The sequence below is a fragment of the Aquila chrysaetos genome, chromosome 3 (genome assembly GCF_900496995.4).
Source record: "Aquila chrysaetos chrysaetos chromosome 3, bAquChr1.4, whole genome shotgun sequence".
Lineage (NCBI taxonomy): Eukaryota > Metazoa > Chordata > Aves > Accipitriformes > Accipitridae > Aquila > Aquila chrysaetos.
In genome coordinates this window covers 30933939-30949359 of record NC_044006.1, presented here as the reverse complement: position 1 = coordinate 30949359, position 15421 = coordinate 30933939, and the positions used below count along the sequence as shown (strand labels likewise).

At 40.6% G+C, this 15421-nt stretch overlaps 1 protein-coding gene across 2 annotated transcripts in view; it reads right to left on the bottom strand.

Annotated features, from left to right (window-relative positions):
* Positions 1-15421, bottom strand: part of ITGA9 (integrin subunit alpha 9) — a 245759-nt gene that overhangs the window by 164287 nt on the left and 66051 nt on the right. For both annotated transcript variants that reach the window (XM_041122619.1, XM_030009961.2), the window contains one exon: positions 13644-13804. In XM_041122619.1, coding sequence (XP_040978553.1) covers positions 13644-13804 — 161 coding nt within the window. The remainder of the gene's footprint in view (positions 1-13643; positions 13805-15421) is intronic.

Here is a 15421-nt window from a genome sequence, read left to right as displayed (position 1 = left end):
AAACCTGATCATACCTCTCCTTAACTATGTTATTACCAGCTAAATACCCATTAAGGAAATTAGCACACTCATCTGAAACACTGCAAGCTGTAGTTACAGACACAGTTTTGACAGTTGTCAGCTGACAAAAAGGTTTTAAAAGAGAAGAAGCAGTTTGCAATAGAGGTACACTAAATTCCTCTGCCAAAGCCTAAAGTCAGCTGTAGGTCCAGCATAGATCAGTGAGCTCCTAGGTGGAGTGCAAGTTTGGCAGTACACTTCTTGGCAATCTAAGCTAACCTACATGCCATGCTCTCCAGGAATCATAAATCAAGCTCTCTTTGGATAATGCTGAGCTGTTGGCAAAGGAAAACTGCTACAAAATGCTTGTCTCGCGGCCTACACCTAGCATCCAGCCTGGCACTAGAGGAATGCATTCAACAGAACGAGAAGAAATTTAGTAGTAGGAAAACCAACATGCTAAAAAACATGTTTTATTGTGAAGAAGATTCCCAGGTATCAATCCATTATATTTTGAAACGTGTCCTTTGCAAAATACATGGCAAAACATAAGCATTTATCTGGCTGTCTAGACTTCCCTCTACCTCGCAGTAACAAAGATCTCTAAGTTCTCCAAACCTACACACAGAGAATGTGGGTGGAAAAAAAATATGTAAGCTGAAGAGGAAGATGAGAGAAGTATGACAATTAGGAACACATCATCATATCCTAAATTAATTTAAATAGTCCTTGCATATTGACGTTAGAAGTATATGAGCTATATATATCTCTAAATATATACATCACTGATGCTCTTCGTTTCTTCTTCATACCTACTTATTTCATTTCCTGCTTGTCAGCCACCAGCAGAATACTGCACTTCTCAGATGGCAAAAACTGCAGCTATATCAAAAAGAAAACACATATACAAAGCTTTACATAAGCCTTTTCAAGGTTTGGATTGTTTTTTTCTTTTTCTTAAAAAGATACTAATTATTTCTGACCTTTCTTTTCTTTCTGGTTCAGACTGGAACTAGAAGGATGAGAGCACATACATTCCCAGAAATGCCCCTATGAAGCATCTACAGACAAGCCAGAACTGGTAAGTGTAAGAGAGGAAAACCTTCTCTGACGGGACCTCCAGCCTAAACTTTGCTTTCTCAAAAGATTTAGACAGCTTATATACTATTTTGGATTATTTTGGGGGTGTCTATTTTAAGAAAACAACCCCTCAAATATCCAAACCTTTTAAGTTGCTCATCCATCATGGTGACTGTCTCCCTGGCTGTTTATAGCCATGACTACTGCTGCTGCTTATAAAAGGGTCTGTAGCAAAAGTGGCTCCTGATCCTGACTGCTCGCAATCTAAAATCCTGGACTGATGCAACCAGTCACTAAAGAGACAAATAGGTCTTAGGAGGTATCATCATGAAAGGCAGATGTGTTGCTGTACTTTAGTAATCCCATTGACTTTGTGGGACAAAGTCAATGAGGAATCATGGCAGTTTCTGTGCCTCTGACACAGGTGGGAGCAGTGGCTCCCAAACAGTCCTGGTAGTCAGAAAAGCAATAGGAGGAGATCTACAGAAGCTTATTAAGCAGCTTTTTACCTTTATTGCCTTTGCAACATTTTCAAGGGTGACAATATAAGAACCACTGCATTAAAGAATTAGGGACAGACATAAGGTAAATGCTTACAAGAGTAAGAGATTAACAGTAATAATACATAAGTATTAAGCGTTAAGCTGCCTGCCCACCATGCAGCTCTCCAGAGCCGCACTCAAGAATATTCAAGATGAAAAAGACAATGTTAACACCAGAAGTAAGATACATACAGATTATGCAGCCAGAAAAGTTAGATTTTTAGATAGCTGTCTTCATGGGTAGGAGGGGACACAGCAGAAGCCCTGTAAATACATTCTGCTCATTCCCTGAAACAAGCAACCTTGGGTTGAATCCACCAGCCTTCAGTCAACACAGGACATTAGATCATTTTGTTACAGAAGGAGAGAGAGAACCAATGTCAAAAAAGACCAACAGAAACAATGTAGGGCAAAATTAAGACTGTTCCCAAAATAGTAAGGAAAGAAAAATGAGCCATCACAAATATTTAAGTTGCTTATATAAAGTTTAAAAATAAATTCTGGCATTTGTCCAAGTTCTTGGAAAGGACAAATAAAAACCAGCACTTTGGATAATATTTATTGCTTGCAATTGCTATGGTGTCACAGCACAGTTTCATGCAGTATCTCCATTTCAGGGATGCATTTTGCCACAATTGACTACATATGGACTGGTCAAACAGAGATACAGGCAGCACAACCTGCCCCAGCGCATTTAGCAGGAATGGAAATACCAGAGGTGGAAGCACCATCCCAAACGGCTTAAACACTCACCCATTCCCCCACGCCAGAAATATTTAGTGGGTTCAGGAAAGGCTTTGAAAACGTTGTCTCGTGAGTAGGGTCTGCTCTGGTCTCCAGGTGAGGTCCTCACTCCTTGCTGAAGCCTGGGATAGTTTTTGCCATTGATTTCTATTCCCAAGGTTGCAGTGCTTGTGTTTTCTCGGAACAGACTGTGGACTGGGCTCCCAAACCTGGCTGCACTCCAGGGCTCAGCCTCTCAAAGCCAGCTCATGATTTTTGCTGCTGCAGTTCGAGAGTGGACAGGGGCAGCTTTCATGGAAATGATCACATGGGTAATATAAGAAAATGGAAACCACCTCCTCCAGCTCCCTTCCTGCAATCGAGCAGTGGATTGGATGAATGCTTGCGTGTGCCAGGGCCCCCACCGACATCTCCAAGTTACAGGGAGCTCATGGGTTGCCAATTACAGCTGGAGGGCTCAAGCCTCCTCTTCACCATGTACTGCAGAGCTCACCGAATGGGAGCAAACCAGCAGCTTTGCCTGGGCAAGCTCCTTCTGACGTGGCGGGGGGTGTCATGCACCACAGATGGGAACTGAACTCACTCACTTTCACAGGGGTAATATTTTTCATAGAAAATTGGGTTTGTTACCATGTGATTTTGTCAGGCTTTTGTACTTTACCGGGGCATGAAGCAATGGTTTTCCCCGGTGGCACATAACCAAAAAGAGTGATTCAGAACCACTCAGTTCAATGATTTAAAAGGAGTAGTTTATAGCTATTACAGTTGCACGAAACCACCTGCTTTCTCTGAATAAAGAAAATCCTTATGAGAAAACAATAACAAAAAAGGTTCCGCTTCACAATTTTTCATGCTGTCTCAAAGACTTTGTGCCTGAAAGACAGAGCAGAGCTTGAAGAGCAAAAATCAAAGTTTACAGGTTGTGCTGCTCCAGTAAGGTTGCTGTTTCTGCACTTGCAGGAACACTTGCCACATTATTTTTTTTTTTAATTATAATTTAAGGACTGAAAACCTCAATGGTTCCTAAAAACATTCAAGGTATCTTACAGACAACCTCAGCTATCCAATCAGTTCTCAAAGCATCCATGATCCACCACTGCCTGTCTCCAGTGAAATGGGGAGATGCAGGAGGGTAAAAACTTTACATATATTTCAACAGGGGTTTTTTTTGGTTTTCTTTTTTTTTTTTTTTTTTTTTTTTTTACTCTTTGGAGCACGATGAAGTTTCTGGCTTTTCAATTTTCACATGCTTTCTAGCTCCCAGAGCAAGAGCACAGAAACCAAATTTGCATGCAGAGTGATAGAGCTTAGTCTCTTACAAGGAAGGGATTTTAAAGGCCTTTCCATCAGATCGTTGTCCCTATACACTTGGACTTCACCAAACCCACTTTTTCATGGCTAATGGTACATTTCACTTGGTGCTTTCTATATCCTAGCAGGTCAAAAATATGTGAAAGAAGGTATAATTTATATAAGACATACCTTGTATTAACTTACATTCTTTGTTAGTCATTTCTACTTTTTACACTCTTTTCTTCCACTGAAGTTACATTAATGTCAGTTTCTTTATAGTCAGTCTTGCCAAATGAGAAGCTGTGTGTCCACTAATAGGACAAAAATTACTAAGTCATGACAAGTTTAACCAGTTATATTTTTAACTTATTTTGTCATCTAAGGAAGTCTTAAGTGATGCGGTGTGTGCGCCAAAAGAAGGAAGTAGTAAATCTACTTTACTCTCACATTAAATTCCTTTAGATTTACAGCTAACTCTTCACATTTCAGTCTAGAATTTAACACCGGCCTGGGTCTTCTCCCAGGACAAAAAAAACCCAACAATATAAACTATTGCAGGATTTTCTTCCTTCTCATTATTATTTGTTATTACAGTCAGGCTATCACCCAGTCCTAGCCTCATGGTATTAGGGACATTCACATATCACAGAGTAAGACATATTTGGTGCCTTAAAATCTACACATAAATGGAGATTAAAAATGGCTAGAACAACAAGATGGCAATAAAATAATCCAACTTGCATAAAAAGTATGCAAAAGCCATTCATTATTAGGTATTTTTCTGCTTTTCACGGAGAAGATAAATGTTCACGAATAATTTCAAGGAGGACTTTATTTACAGGAAAATGCTCATGTTACACACATGAGAAATGAACACCAATAGGTACAACTTACGCAGAAAAAGTGGTCAATAACTTGACAATAAAGGCAGAGTAGAAGATCCTCTGGTAAAATTTTCTGTGAAACAACTGAAGTTGCTACGTTATTTTCTTGGCAGAATTTGATCAGAGAAACCTCTCTGGTGCAGTAACACTGAGGTTTTGCTTAAGAATCAATCAGTTAATTATGTTCTATGCAGCCTTTACAATATCTCCTTCTGAAAATTGTTCTTTTAAAGCTGTGTAATTCACATGCAGCAATACAAAATTAACACCAGATGAAAACAAATAGCACATTACACTGTGAGCCAGCCAAAGGATGCCAACGGAAGAAAAAAACCCCTCAAAATTAGATTGCACATATTCCTAAAATTTTACTACTTCACTGCTTTGAGAATAGCTTTCGAAAGTACACTTAGTTTCAAAGATGATCTTTTTTTTTCAAAGCAAAAATGACCACTGAAAGCAAGCACAGTGGCCACAAACATTTGATGGGAGGAAAGGCCGTTGTAAAATCATGACACACCAAAGTGGAGAAGTGCAAGCTAATTTGCCTAATGTATCCAATCCATAAGAACATCTTGTATATAAAGTCAGAAAACCATCTTAAGCATATGCTATCAGGTCAAAGACATTGTGGGCAAGTGGAAAACAACTTGAACTCCTGGACAACTACCTATTTCAAATCTCCGGAGGAGCACAGCTAGCATATGACAACATGCAGGTTCCAGGTACAGAATACTAAACATTCCCTAAAATAACTGGGACTCTGGGAGAGGTCACAGAGCTCTACAAAGGGAATCAATAATTAAAATTACGCAACAAGCTGGAAGCCTATGACCAGGAATCTAACTTTTGATCACCAGCACAACCATACCATCTGTAACTACCCCATTGCATATGGAAATGCCAGCAGGTGCATGGGGGTGAGGGTAACGGCACAGGGTGTGGGCCTTTCCTCAATTGTTTCTGGACCTCAGGTGTTCAAGATTAATTCAGTTCTACAAGTGAAGTTATGTAGTGGGGGAGATAAGGCATTTTCTGCCAAAAAAGCTCTATCCCTGCAACTTATTACTCCCACATTTCTTCAAAGATATTGTCAGACACTTTCAATATGAATTAGGGCACTGGATTAGCGTTACATGTTGCCATCCAAACCAAACCAAACACAGCATCTGTAAGAGTCTCCCAGGAGACTCAAGTTTGTTCTGACTACAAGGAGGTTATAGATTTGGAACACACCCAGAAACCACAGCCAGCAAAATTAATTGTTTTCTTTTTAGCCTAGAGAGGAGTTTTCTATTGGAAATTGCCTCCAATGTTTGCTGATGAAGTGCCCTGCTCATTCCTTCCTAAAGGTAGCAAAATGAAAGGGTGATAATTTTAGGCACTCCCCAGTTTGGACAGGATAAGCCGACCGTGTACATGTGTGTGTCCGAGATTACCGCACGGACTGATATTCCTCCATGTGTTATAAACAGGAAACCACTAAGACAAACAACCTGTTCCCTATTGTAATTTTCTGCAGCAATACTCTAGCATTAAGCGTATTCCCCCTAAGTGTAAATTTGTCCCAAAGAAGTACTAATACACTTTTACGGCACAATTTGCCATCATGTGTTTAGTTTATATCACTCTGTACAAAAAACAAGCTTAGAAAATTTCTAAAATGGTAGTGTTGCCTTCTTTGTTGCTTTTTTCCACCTGAGAAAACAAGCTCTTTGGTTAACCAGGAGTGCCAGAGAAAGTAAAAATATTCCTATCCATCGTTACCTGCCTTTTGAAATGACTTTTCCTAGCACAAAGTGCAGCACCTCTTTTATCTCTGTTTGGCCATTCACTTCCTAAAAGTGCCATCACTGGGAAAGACAATGACTCTTCTCAGACAAAAGCCCCGTGGACAGACTCTCCAAACCGTGGGTTCTGGTATCCTCCTCCCTAAAAGAGCCATGCTCCGTCCAGGCCTAAATCTGTCCCTCCTCGGTCTCCAAAAAGTTTAGTCTACAAATGAAATATCTTTTTGAGGAACTACAGTATCAGACAAATACATCGGTGGACAGACAGTAAAGCCAGGCATATACCTGCTACTGAATGTCTAAGAGCAGCAGTGAAGTGTCACGCTTCATTAAGACTTTACATGCAATAAAAGTAATTCTCAACTCTGTTAAAACTTAAGAACTCTACTTGTAAAATAAATTGTATTTCTTTCCCATTACAAAATATTTCAAAGGGACAAGTTTATCAAAGGGCTCAAGATTAAAGATTTGGATCCCTTTAGGGTTTAGCAGAGAACATTACAGTTTAAAAAAGGCAGGTAAAAAGAAATACAAGGCAGGCAAAGCAGAATTTCAGCAGCCACTGTGCTGTAAGCCTACTGAGTCTCACTCAAGATTATATTTATTTCATTTGGGGAGCATAAAAATCTCTCTCCCTGGATTCATGAATATGGTTAACCAGGCACCTTGTCTGACAGCAGCTCCACCAGAGCAACCAAGTTTCTGCCTGTGCCATAAACAACATACTTGGCCTTTTTCATGCATGCTGGCAAAAGTCGAAAAGCAACAGTGAACTAAAGTAAAATTAGTTACCTTGCTAAAACTTGAAATGGGATGAGGTTTTTTGCTTCATTGTTTTTATAATGGACAAGCTTTGTACAGAGCAGAAAACACTCAAAGACGCTCTCCAACCAGAAGGGAGGAGTCATTTGCCAGATAGTTATCTATCAGTGTGAGGGGGAAAAAAAAGTGATTTCTTTGAATACCTGGGAAGATGGGCAGAGGAGGAAATCTGGACAAAACCTCTGCCTTGAGCTTACAGCTGAAAACCTCCCACTGGCCTCAGGACACAAGACCTTTGGGGTTACCAAACAGCCCTACTAGCTACACTGCCTAGTAAAACACTTCCATACAGTTAATAGCACAATATCTGCTACAATTTGCTCTCCCATGTAGCTGCAGTACCAGCCCTAGCAGATCTTACAGCACTTAACTACTTGCAGCACAGGCCCCCTGAAAGGATGCTAGTGCCAGGCATATTTGCAGTTTCATTTTAGCCACACCGTGTAGGACAGTTTCGAACTTGAGTATAAGCTCATCCTTGAAAGACAATCTTACTTGCTCTTGGTGAACCTTGCAAAAACCTTTGGAAAAGCCAAAGGCAACTCCATGGTCATTAATAGTATTTAAGTCTTGATACAGTTAAAGCTCAGCTGAAAGACGTCAGTCTTCCCACCAACTCCTAATAGTCTTTCTGGTACATCTAAATCCCTGTACTTAAGAGGCAATGAAAAGGAACCCAGAGTTATGCAGCTAACAACTGTTCTTCCCTTGCCCATATGAGCTACTCAGGAAAAAATGCAGCTTCTCTTCTCCCTGGCTTATTTTTCAGGGTGAGACAGCTTTACACAGTGCTGGCCAGGGTATATCTGAAAGGAGAGGACTGATCACTTTACAACTGAGGAAGGCAACAGAAAACACTGTATTTATTTTGCTAAGATTATATTTATATTGCTCTGCTGGAGGGGAGACAGCCTGTGCTAATAGATTATGAGCACACTTTGCACAGTTTTGGAAAACAGAATTGTTCCAGAAAGTATGCTTCTGTAAATAAACCTCTGCGCTTCATGATCACCCAACCTATCCCAGAGCCCTTTAAGGCTGAACTTATGCTATGACTGCATCTGGCTCAGCCTCACAGTTTCTCCAGTTGGCTCAGCAAAAGGGGGGAAAAAAAAAAAAAAAAAAAAAAAAAGAAACAACAAAAAGGAACCCAAAGATATCAACTCTGCTCTTGGTCTTAGTGCTGAATCTCACTGCAGTCATCATTCCTGGCAAAACTACACAGCAGCTTTCGTCTTTCTTGTAGCAACTATAAACTTCCTGCTGCAGGCTGGAAAAGGTCACTAGTCCCTTTGCCCAGTGGTCCAAACCTTGTGAAATTCTAGATAACTGTGACTAAGTTTTCATAGCTGTTGCTGCTGTGGAAGGAGTCTCTGATTCAAGTGTTAGCTGCTGACTTGCTCTGATTTCTCTCCTCTCCCAGGGAGAGGTAAGCAGAACCAGATAGGTCACTACCGAGAGGAACTGCCCTTGCTGAGGGACTGGTTTTCACCTCTTCCTCCTCAAAGCAGTGGTTATTGTCCATGTCCAATACGCAATCCATCACTTGTAGCACCAGCATCCCAAGAAAGACCTCACCAAACGTGAGCAACCAGGCTCAGCCTGGAGCCACCAAACCTAATTTGAGTGCTTCAGCAGTAAGCTCTGCTGATAATCCCTCCCCTCCAAAAGGCTCCACATTGACAGTATGGGAGAAACAAGCCCCATTTAAAAAAAAAAAAAACAAACCCAACCCAAAACCCCCCCAAAAACCAACCCTACGCTTCATAATAAGCTCTGGAGCATCTCTGGCTGTCTCTCTTTATCCTGTAACACCACCAGCCAAACCTTAACATAGACATGCTAATTCACAGGCAGACAACTTTCAGAAGAAAGTTCATCTTGCAAATGATCAAAATGATACCATCTCTGCATCACATGTGATGGTGAGACTGAATGCTTTGCTACCCAGACTCTAGAAAAAAACAGGTTACTATAATACTAGATATAATACTAGATACTAGAATAAAAGACTTCAATACATGCATCCCCCTCAGATGAGAACAAACAGCTACAGAGGCAGACACAATCGCAACCACAGACAGTGACTAAAATTGGCAAGCACTAGAGATGAAGTTGTGTAAGATCAGCAGCCCAGAGTATCTTTAGACACCTGAGGTAACAGTGATGCACAGCAGACAAAGGCCAGAAACGTACTTATAAAAAGGCAAAGTTTTGGCTACAGAATTCAGCAGTGAACAAAACATAGCTGTGCAATTTCTGCTGAAAAAGTGGCATTTTATTCCAAACCTGCCTGTACAAACACAGCATGAGCTTCTCACCTACACGTGGTTATGAAAACCCTTTGGTATCACTACTCCTCTGCTGCTTCTCAGCACCCATCCTCCCCATAAGCTATGACTGGATCCATTAAGAGTTAATACGATGAGCAACACGAGACTGCTTAAAACAACCAGACAGTCACCAAGATAAAGATCTCTGGAAAATAGAAATGCTGTGTCTGGTTTAATCATGTGCCAAGGACTGCTGATGGTATTTGAAGCTATTACAATGTTCACTCTGCACACAAACAGCAGTGACTGGTAGCAACAGGCAGCCCAGCTGGCTGGCCCACAGTGGGGTAAGAAACCAGGCAGTGCTTCCTTAATAAATGCAGGAATCGTACAATGGGCTTTCACTATCATCACCATTACACCTTTGTGATAAATCAAGGAAGACAAGATATGACCCTGCATAAATCTGCAGGCACAAGGTGCTTTGCTGTCTGCATCAAATTCTCTCATCCTATCCACAGGCAAATCTATCCTAAATATTAGGGGAGCCCACATGAGCAGGAAACAACCAGGGCAGTTACTGGAAACTGGAAACTATTTCCTCAGAGCTGATGCCCTGATCACAGCAGGTCTTAAACACACAGCTCAAGTCTTCTGAGCGCCATCAAATAAGTGTAGATCCTAAGAGAAAACTTTACATTTCAGTTGCGGGCCCAGATATCAAGATTAAGGAGACACTTGTAAAGCCTCCAAACCCATTTATTTTCTTCATCTTTTCTGTTTCTACCAACTTCTGTGCCTCTGCTCCTTAGCACCGCATTCCATTTTCTCACGTTTACGTTTGCTGTTCCTTCTACCAAAAAGCAAATCCATTAAAAAAAAAAAAAAGTTTATCAGATTTAAACTTTTGCTTCATTTTCCTCCAGCAAAATTGATGGAAGGTTACCACATAATGTATTTATCTCCTGTTACTAGTTTTACCACAGATGAAGGAGACTGGCAGCACCATCACCCCTGGGTGGCCAGAGAAGGAACTGTCCAGTAGCACAGCACCTCCCAGGAGACAGTGGGGATCAGCTATGCTCCCACATAAGAAAAGCAGCAATGCTCCTGAACTTCACAATTAACAGCCACTTGCACCAGCTGTCCGTTTTCTACTGCACATATCCATCAAACCTCCAAAGGTTTTTAAATTAAAACAAATGCAGCTTTTGCAGATGATACCTGAGGCGCTGCGAGTACTGGAATTACTGTCTGGGTACACTGAAGAATTAAAGTTTCTTAATGAGAAATCATCAAACAGGTTCCGGGGGATGAGGGGGAAGAATCAGAAAACTGCATCTCTCCTCTACTTCCCCGTGCCCACTACAAAACCAAACTCAAAGCATTTTGAAGTCCCAAAGCATTTCCATTTCATTCTCTGTTCTCAACCAGAAAAACACACTTTCTTATGAATTACCATAATCCTACTAACTTGAACTGTAATTCAGTAGCCTGCCTTGTACAAGATCAAGTTCTGAGCTACACATATCCTACAAACCTTCTGAGATCCATTTATATCAGTCACGCAGTTATGAAGAATGACAGACTTTAATACTCAAATTCATTAGCAGCGATAAGAACAGTAGCTCCTGTCCTGAGAGGGGACCACAAACAGGAAAGGAGTCAAGCTCAAAACATTGAGACTTATCAATTGCAAAACAATATAATGATTATGTCTGTCAGTTTATTTGCAGCCTGCAACTCTTGCAGTGCTCTGTTTCACTGGGGTCTCTTGAGATCAAATCTGTCAAAAGAAATTGCAGCAAGCTTGTATAGGTCTAGTGTTTCCATGACTTTTCTCAGTCCTTCTGTTTTATGCCTCCAACATGCTAGAACTACATGTTTGTAAGACAATGTCATCCAGCAAGGCACGGCACAGGCTTTCGCTTGACTAATACAACCTACAGAGCTCTGCTGTGTGCCATTTGGACTGGACACCTTGTTTACCTAGTAAGGTTTGTCAAGCTAGCACACGAGGTCATGCACAAGTCCAAACAGCTTCTCTATCCTTGATCACAGGCAGTCCAGAACTGACATTCTCATGTAACCGTATAAACCTATTTGTCACCAGGGATTCAAATGAACAATAATAAAGTGAACAGATTAAGGATGCAACTGTAAACAACCCCATTTGCCATGGAGGCGAATTCATCAGGCATACAGTAAAATAAAAGGAAGGAGGAAAGCCTAAGTGAAATACTTCATATATTTTAAGCCCACATCTTTTATCACCCATTCCATCACAAAACTATGCAATCAAGGAGGTTTCCGCTTGGAGTTTGGGAATCTTTTTTTGTTTTTCAGGGTTTTTGTTTTTGTTTTACTAGCTGTTACTTAAGGATAGCAGTGAAAGATCATGACCCCATTTCCACTCCTCCGAAGTCTGCAGGGCTTTCTTTGATGTTTCTAATGTCATGTAGCCTCGTGGATCATATCACCTTTCCCATGAAAGCACAGAGATTATCTTTCTCCACTACTTCGCATTCTCCCTTTCACGAACAAACACCACTTCCTGCTATTCTTCCAACTGTGAAAAATAGCTGCTTATATCATATAGAAAGCCAGTAGCCTTGTTTGTTAACCAGCTGGTTTGCTTTAAGTTGTTGGTATTTTTAAACATGTTTAAAAGTTTCTCTTGCCTATAAAAGTCAAATTTCCCAGGAATTCTCCAGAAAAATAGTTCTTACCTTTGCATTCCCAACATCAGCTAGAAATGTTACAATAAATAAAATAGTTTTCTGGGCATATGTTGCCCTTTAACAAATTCTGCGCAGTACCCAAAAACTACAACAGGACTAATGTGAAAGAAATCATTATTGGGATAAGATAGAAAGGGACATGTTCCTTTTCATCTAAACTCAATACATTAAAGCTTAACCAGATGTGCTCATTTGAGAAAGACCAGAATTTGTAAACTCACAGACACATTTTCTAAGTAATGGTAATCCCGTATGTCTACATTTTATTTAACGAACTTTTCCACAGCAGAAAGTAAAGGTTGTTCCAGAAACAAAAAAACCACAGACGATACCTAGACTCTTCCCAGAGATCCACACAACTTAACAGAACATAATTTCCTCCTTGGTGGTCCCTTTATTTATTTTATTTTCTCTCAACAGCCACGCACAAAATGTTGATAAAGTCAAAGGATTAATTTTATCTCCCGTTCTCACAGTTTTTAGGTACAAAGAAGCTTCCTGGAAAAGTTTATACATTTAGGGAAGTCTGGACCTGCCAGATTCTCAAAACAAGACAGTGCCAAGTGATATCCACTGCATTTAGGTCATACTATGGGAACATGTCCTTCAGTAAGGAGGATATGCAACTCAGCCACACAACCATATTGCCTCATAGTGCCATCTAGATTAGTGATACAGATTAGTGCTTGTGAGACATATGTGGTTTAAAAGATAAATCTCCTTCCTATATAATTTTCAAATCCATTCTGTAAATTTCTCAGCTGAGAAGAAAACTATTGTGCTTACTTTGCAAACAGAATGGCACCTGGGCAACATTTCTTGAACAACAGCTACCAAGCGAAGATAACTACAGTCCTAGCAGACCCTGGACCAAGAGTTTGTCACAGGAAGAAGAGACCCTATCTATGTCCCAGCATGTCTGGAAAGCACTCTGTATCCCTAGGACCATGACACATATGAAATTAAGTTATCCCACTGCTATTTTCAAGCCCAGATGAAATCCAGGGTGCTCTTTAAACCCAAGAGCCCAATTGCTTCAGGACAGACCCCATGTTATCCTGCCATTCCCATGCAGATTGCATCACCAGCCCCTTGTGCAGTCAGACCTTACACAAAACTAAACACTAAACCTGCTGCTCCTGCCAAAACAAAGCTTTGCCTCCTTATTTTGCGTATTACAAGTGTAGCAACAAACCAAGCCAAAAGAAGAAAGAAATCCCCTGCAAATGTGCCTGATCAAGACTAAATAAAATACGTATTCCTGGCACCAGGTCTTGAAGGCCCAATGGTACTCAGACTGACAAATCATGCCAAGCAAGAAGTTCTGAGCTTCCACCCAAAAAACTTCATCCACCTGTCAGGAAAACAAAGAACATCTGAAGCCAAGCAGCACCACTGTAATTGGTTGAATATTTAAAAAAAAAACAAGAGTGGAATTGCAGTGAGGCCAACATAAGGACAGGAATGAACCGACCTTGACATATGCTAGGTAATGCTCACACTTTTCCTGCATGTACGATAGTTGTAACTTCTCTGTGATCTGCCCCACTGTCTCTCCAGAAGTCACAAAGTAAACTCTGGGTTGCTGGCTCTTCTCCTTCTTTGCCACATCAGCAGTCAAGTTATAATTCAAACCTGTTTTAAAAAGGAAGAAGAAGAAAACAAAGGATGTCAGTGAACAATAGTTATTTTCTAGCCACCTATCAATGGATCCTGTTGCCCCCGGGGCATGTGTGCTTGAAGAAAGGTCAACCCTTGCAGGCCCTCAATCAATCACTACATTTCCTGTGGCTGCATGAAACCAAATCCAATTGCTAATATACTCCCAGGTTTCGTGTCACTATGTTCCCCAGCCCATCCTTTCCCATAGGAAATGATGTGTAAAAATACATCTAGACACACACACTTAAAAAAAAAAAGAAGAAATAAAAGATGCTTAAACTACGTTGCTAACAGAAAAAGCAAAAACATAAGATAAACAGCAGCAGCAGACTCAAGCTTTGTTTTCCTTCTAGAACAGCACAAACCATGCAAATGTCAACCAGGATGTGGCACTTCCTGACAATTTCTTTTGTTGATTTGTAGTCAGCTTAGCATTTAGACCTTAACTAGAGGTCGCTGCCTTGCACTCAGTATCCCCCCTCTTAGATGTTACACATCCCTGGCAGTTTATAGAGGACATAACCAGAGACTAATGAGCTGTATCTCTGTAAATCCTGTTTCCTGCTGTTCTACAGGATAGCCAGCTTAACACAATCGGTTGGTTTGTGACTGGATGTATCTGTGCCCAAAAGAAAACTCATTTGTTACCTGAAGTAGCTGTACAGTGATTGAATAAACCAAGCTGCCTATACCTTTCCTGTTGGTAAATGCAACAGGAGCAATGAAACTGCAACTGAAGCATGCACACTTGTTCTGCTGCTGTCTACAGACAAGGGAAACACTGGCTATGAGGTCCTTTCACTCATCACAACCCACCACCTGTACTGAGTTCAGCTGCTATCAAGGCAATAATGGGAATACCATGAGATCAGCTCACTATAAATGGCTTAACTAGTTGATAGTCTTTGTAAACAACAGCCAGCACCAGCTCCTGTGCTGATTCATTACATAAGTAGGGTGCTTGCCAAATTATTGCTTTGGCTTTTATTTGTGTTTTAAGTCCTAAATGATTAATACCAGATAATACGCTCCCAATAAATGTAAACTTTTTTAAAGCCAGAATTTTATAAACAATCAATGTAAATGTAACACATTCCTGGACTGAGTTCTTCAATACCAAATTTCAGCAAGGGGTCTTTGCTGGGTTTTGTTGTGGTTTTATTTGGTTTTGTGGTGGTGGTTTGTTGTTTGGGTTTTTTTTAAATCCATGAAAATCCTAATCTTGCTAAATTAACACTGCTGCCAATGCTATCACCTGCAATCATTTCTCCATCAAAATTTCACTACTTTGAAGAATTTATTTAATGATATTGTAAAACTTGGTACAAAAGTCTCTGTGAACGTTCACAATCCACATAATTCAAACAGACCTTGCTTCCATTTGCAATGTGTTGCATTCTGATGAAAAGCTCACTCACAAGTTCACACAAAGTAACTAGAGACATACCCCAGGTAGTAAGAAAAGCCACAGCTGAGGAATCAGCCTAACTACCATCACAGGGCTCCACCTGAACTTTTTTCACTTGCATTTGGCAGCATAACTTGCTTAGAAGGACAATGCCTTGAAAGCATTGCAAATTCTGACAAGCT